Genomic DNA, 6,177 nt, shown 5'->3' with positions numbered 1-6,177 from the left:
TCATCAACAAAGGGCGCTGTCGTTGTGTCCAGCGCTTTGTGTCCGTTTCTCTCTTCTTCCCTAGTTACCGTCTAGTTTTTGGTGAGGATTTTCCTTACTTCTCCTTCTCCGACAGAACTGGCATTTCACGAAAAACACTCGCGTGATTCCCTTGGTCGAACAAATCCTCAAACGAAAAGCGCTTCGTTATTTTTTGGGATTTTTTCCCCCCAAAGATGAAACAAAAGGATGACCATAGTCGCGGGCAGAGGTGCACCACGGGGGGGAGTAGACCAGACCAGACGGGAAACCAGACGGTAACATTTGGTGTGTCCTGTCGCGTCCTGTCATCGGATCCGCCGGACTGGTCCTTGCGACTTGGATCAACCAGTGTTTAAGCGGTTGCCGGAGAGCAAAAGGGAAGGGATCGGAGTTAAAAAAAAGGATAAAGGGAACAACCAGCATCACGGGGAAACTGCGAGGAGAAAATGCAATCTGGAATCTGGAAAATGAAATGAAAATGATGAAACAGTTAAGAACAATCTACGGGCGAAATGGAATTGAGGAAAGTTTCACCTCCACATCTCCCCGTGGACAAAACAGCTAACCATAAAACATAAATTATGCTTTTCCTCCGCGGTGTATGGGTGATTTGTGAGCAGAAAACTACTAACTTTACGGCAAAGGAAAAAGCCCCAACCAGTTCCTTTCTGCAACTCTCTTCGTACAGGAAATCTCACAAAAAGAACGAGCTAAAGAAGGGATGAGGGATAGTTTTTAATTCCAATTCTAGAAGAAGAGCGCGAGAGAGAGAGAGAGAGAGAGAGAGAGAGAGAGAAGGGGAGAGTGTGTTTAGCATTTAATTAAATTTGCAAAACTTTAACGGCACCAGGCGCAAGGCCAAATGTAATCAAACAAAACATTGCTCCAACCAACCAAGCAGCCATCTTGCGCACTCCCCCTGTGTCTGTGTCTCCGATGACCAGCTGTTACAGTGAAGTGGAACTGGTGGACACCCCCGTCAGTAGTTGGTGTCGGCATTATTGTTGTTTTTGATGCCCCTTTCTGCCAACTATCCCCAGTCGACGGCTTTCGCGTGACTGAATCTTGCGATGCATCTGCGACGGCGATGCCGATGAAGATTAAAATTTTATGCAAAAAACAGCAATCCACCCACGTCTCCCACGGTTTGCAGGGTGGGTGGCACCATGGGGTGGGCCACGAACAGTAGTCCCCGGCGAGTTGGCTCCTCGTTTTTTTTTCTCTTTTTTGGTGCGTCATTGCAGGACAGGTCAATTACTCTCATTTGCTTCCGACGACTGCAGGGAGTGTCGTTGGCGTTGGAGAGAAAAGAAGAAATATAATATCCATTCGTTATCTCGTGCTTGCTGGTGGCCACCACCCCCACCACCACCATCATCAGGCGCGACAAATTAAAAGCTTAAACCTGCACCAACCGATGGAGCTGGCTGGAGATTTTGATGGACAGACAACGGAATGCCTGATGAGTGCGAGCGGCCTCCTGCCAGGTTGCAAATGGCGTACGACCGGAGGCAGCGATCGTGGGCGATCAAAGTCCGCCTTGTTGGTCATCGAGAGACCGTGCCGAGCGCAGCGCAGTGCAGAGAGAAGCTACGAGCAGAAGAGAGATGCGACAAAGATGTGAGACCTCCGATAAGGTCTGCTGATGCGATGACCAGCACCACCAGCACCAGCAGCACCTAGTCCTCGAAGACCGAAAGAGAAGAAAAAGTTAATATAATTTGTTAGAAATGTAATTGATACCCTCCCGGCTTGGAGCTGAGGACTGCAACTCGCAGCTTAAGGAGAACCATTCGGCTGCATCCGACACCCACCACACCGGGATCGTGGGTGAAGCGCGGAGCGCATCTCCATTCTATGTTCCATTCTCCCTACTATTCTCCGTCATCCGATGCTAATGGTGTGGTCCGTGGGGCCCGGGGTTTCGGTGGAAAATGTGGAGACTCCTGGATGAGGATTAATTTATGGGAAATGATTACATTAGTGGTCACTTAGGGGGTACCACGCAAACGGGTACCATGAAGGGAAGGGGTTGCACTGTAAAGTGTCGAAAGTAATCGATCCCTGAGGCGATGGTGGCAGCATCGTCCGCGCCCGCACCCGCCTTTGGCGTGTCATTTGGAGGATTTTAATATCAATTCGATTGGAGACAGATTGATCACCATCGCTCGGAGAGGGGGCGCTGCCGATCGTCTCGGGTGCCTGGTTTCATTGTTGGACTGTAGCTCGGTTCGGACCGAAAAGAGGGGTGGAAGGTTGTGGGGTAATCCAGTCCTGCATTCTCGGTGCATGCTTTGGCTTTTACCTTAAACGGTGGTGTAACAGTGGTAACCATAAATATCGGGTAAGAATGGACGGAACCATTCGGAGTTAACCTTATCGTCGAGGGAGTAAAAATGTCAACATTCGTTAGCTGAAGATGGTTGTCAGGAAGGTGACTGGTATCTCGTATGGATGTTTGATTGACACGAAGAGGTTCCACGGAGCGTACGTGCAGACAGTATCAGCAGCAATATTTCTTTCAACAGTTAAGATCAAACCATTGAGCAGGTTGAAGGAAATCATAGATTTTCCAAGGGATATTGGACGAGTATTTATTCAAGGGTGCATTATTTAATCAACATTGATTAAAATAGAATCATAGGAAATCTATCGCTCCTTAAATACAATCCCAATAGCTGCTATTCTGACATGGAGGAAAGCTGTTATTGCGAAATCTATAAAATAAAGGAAGGTGCTCAAAAGCTTTGGCAAATGTTGGCCCCATAAAAGGACTGTGCAGTGGGATACAACAAGAGGTGTTATATTTTTCGAGATTTAGAAGAAACGTATGCATTAAAAAAAGAGAAAAAAATTTGAAAGGTGAGAAAAAATAAACTATGACTGATAATTGAGTTCTGTAAATCACACGTGGAAAGTGAGTTTATCAGTTTATAAGAAAAAAGAATTAGAGCTATTCCGATCAGGATTCCGCCAGTTAGCCAGTAATTTCGACATGGCAGTCGAAAACATATTTGCGCATATGTGTTTCAACTCTTTCTGTGCATTTTCAATCAATTCATCCTCCGTTTTTGCGATAAATTGTTACAATAGATCCTACGTTTAAAGCTAGCCCTGAAATTTGGCCATAACCGGCGCTCACAAACTGACACACGATGAACTTTTTGGACGGATCAGGATACCCGTCTGTGGAAAAGCATAAACTTCGGAACGAAGTTGCTTCACATTTTTCACCATCACGATTAGAGTTCGACTGATAGAGTTTTCAAATTTTGTCTGATGACTCATGGATAACTACTATTGGTGCTGTATTTTTAGTTTCAGTAGTGCGATTGACGGTTTGCCCTTGAAAAATCGGCTAGTTTTGTCTCTTTTTTTTTAATGCATACGGTATCCTCTCGATTGATCTCTTGTTGATTGATTACTGCCTAGAAGTAGGCCTGGAAGGGAACGCTCATGCATAACTTCATCCTCATTTGCTTGTTTCATACATTTTCTCAATAAGTTCATGGTTGTTCTTTCATTACATCCTTTTGGACTTTATTTAACATCCGATTTTCGTGCGTTCTTTCACTGCTTAACCTGGTGGAGCTATTCTCTTCTCTTCTGAGCTGTTCGTATTTTACTCTGCTTGCCTGCGTTCTATGCCGCTGCCGGTGTTGCGCTTCTTCTTGACCAAATATTCAAATCAATTGATTTGATATCCTTACTGAAGTAGCTCGGTGTTAGCTTCCTCGGTATCTTAATTTGCTCTAGATTGGGAAACATTCTCTTCCATCCGCGGAAGCGATGGCGGCCCAGTTCACAATTTACGAACACCAGCTCGCGCATTTCAGGCATCGGAGCTTCCGTGTCAAGGAAAACCGATTCGCTGATTTTCGCATTTTCGATCACCAGTACCTCCAAGTGTTTAAGATGATGAAGAGACATCATTGTGCGCTTGTCTACTGCAACGCGTGGATAGCTTGAGTAATTTAGACGCAACTTTTGCAACTGCGGCAAAGAGTCTGTTATGGTCTTTAATATTCTTTCTTCATTTGTATACGCGATTTGCACGGTAAGACATCTAATCGATTTGGAGAGACGCATTAAGCTCCGAGCCTCCAGCACATCTGATCCTAGATTCAGTAGCTCAAGCTGAGTTAGCTGCGATAAGCCAAAGTCAAAGTCAAGAGGCAGCCTATGATTCATGTACATGGAATTAAAAATTAGTTCACGAAGATTGACAAACTTAGAAAGCTGTCCTAATGTGGTTGGTTTGATATTGAACTGATCCCAAACGAAATACAGTTGCCTAAGAGCAGGGCATGCATCACAAATTGCAGGTAGGACCCAATCATCTATTGAGAAAATTGCCAGTATCAACGTTTCCACATGGGCCAATCGATGAAGCATGGATTTATCTTCCAATCGCAATCGACGTGCCGTTATCGTGACGCGTTTCAGCTTAGTAAACATCCGAGATTCAGCGATGTTATCCAATAGAGCTAGTGCTTGTAACATTCCTTCAAACGATTGTAATTCCGGCATCTGCACGCGAGCCAATCTCTCGATCAAAGATTTATCTTGCAATTCCACTGAACTATGCGTCAACGTGACGCGTTTCAGATTAGAGTACACCAGCGGTTGATTCGGTTGAGCAAGTGCCGGCAGTGGCCCTACAAACGATTCTAATTCTGGCATATCAAAAGAGATAAATGTATCGTCCATTTCTAGATGCTTAACAGTGGCGCTCTTCACGATAGGAAAGTTGTAGGACGGTGCCGAACACTTGTCAATTGATAACGATTGAAGCTTCGGCATCTGCGTTATCGCATCGAATATTGTTGAGATAGCCGATTTCGAGTAGCAGCTTCTTAGCTCTAGTACCAGCGAGCAGAGATGTGCCGTTAATTTCGGGTGCAGATATTTCCAAAATACCTGAAAATCATCATCTGTGCCAGTGCGGCTAAGTGTGAGATGCATGTGTTTATAGCACCGTTGAGTATCTGCCACTGCATCAATCACTTTCATCATCCTTGGTAGGGAATACGCTGTATCTTTGTTCCATCTCGTCGACCAGGAACAATCTATTAACAGTTTGAATCTGTTTGAATATGCGCTCAAGAAGATGGCATCGTGCCATCTCCGACAGATGAGAGATGCATTTTTCACGTCCTTTAGATCCAGAAGATCGAAAATCATGCACAGAACCTACAAAAGAATCACCAGCAAATGAGAACTGCCCAGAGCGTTGAAGCGATCGACTTGCTTACTTCGTCTGGTAGTAAATCGAACGGAGTTGCGCAATCAGTTGCGGCCATTTCACTCAATTTTTACTACTCACAAAGTGTTGCACCGATTTCAGTTTCAATTCAACACAGAGACGGAGTTGCGCTCGCGATTTCGTTCACTGTACGAATAGAACTGAGAGAAAAAAAAAACAATATCTACCATTCCGAGCCCTACGATAAACATCCGCTGTCAGCTTTTAATCAACTTTTTAGCTATCTGGACCGAGGGGAGCAAGTGGGAGCGATGTACAAACTATCTAATCACTAACTCCCAGATATTAGCCACCATGTTGTACAGCATTCTCGCGTACAAATTCGTCACCCAGCTGGTGATAAAGCGCTCGCTAATCCTGCGCGCTCCCTAATCGTCATTCGTTTTGTGATACATGACGCCGACTATGCTGGGCCACAATCAACGCCGACGCCACAATGCTCTGTTGGGAAGATAGAATTCTCTGAAATTGGCACACGGTAAGTGAAGTCGGTACAATCAGCCCAGCAAAACATCTGGCATAGTAGCAGCTGATGCTGATGTTTGACGACGGTTATCGGAAGCAGTACACTTTATAATTTTACATGTCATGCGAGCCATTTGACTTCTTAATTATTTTATTTTACTTTTTTTGTTTATTATAGAGGTTTTAAACTTGTAAGTTCTTTCGCATCTTTAAACAATTTGACCGTCCTGAGCTAAAAATCGGTTCAAAGTGTTTCAAAGCTTTTTTTCTGTCTCACTATTGGACATTGACACAAGCGTCGCAATAACATTGTCATACTCAAAGGCACTGACGACTACCTCACGGAGTAGCAGGCATTTCTCAGTTAATTTAAAGCAGAATCGAGTGCTTTTTATATATTTCGCCAACTATACTACTGGACTGGG

General features: G+C 44.6%; 1 protein-coding gene across 1 annotated transcript; it reads right to left on the bottom strand.

Moving 5' to 3' along the window:
* Positions 1-3,663: 3,663 nt before the first annotated feature.
* On the bottom strand, positions 3,664-4,986 carry LOC126574029 (uncharacterized). The gene has a single exon (XM_050233955.1). It carries the CDS (start codon positions 4,984-4,986, stop codon positions 3,664-3,666), a length of 1,323 nt encoding a protein of 440 aa, XP_050089912.1.
* Between the last annotated feature and the right edge of the window lie 1,191 nt (positions 4,987-6,177).

The sequence above is a fragment of the Anopheles aquasalis genome, chromosome 3, assembly GCF_943734665.1.
Source record: "Anopheles aquasalis chromosome 3, idAnoAquaMG_Q_19, whole genome shotgun sequence".
NCBI classification, from domain to species: Eukaryota; Metazoa; Arthropoda; class Insecta; order Diptera; family Culicidae; genus Anopheles; species Anopheles aquasalis.
This window is presented reverse-complemented; position numbering and strand designations above follow the sequence as displayed.

Coding starts and splice junctions, on each gene's coding strand:
- LOC126574029 (XM_050233955.1), bottom strand. CDS start 4,986: ATGCATCTCACACTTAGCCGCACTGGCACAGATGATGATTTTCAGGTA.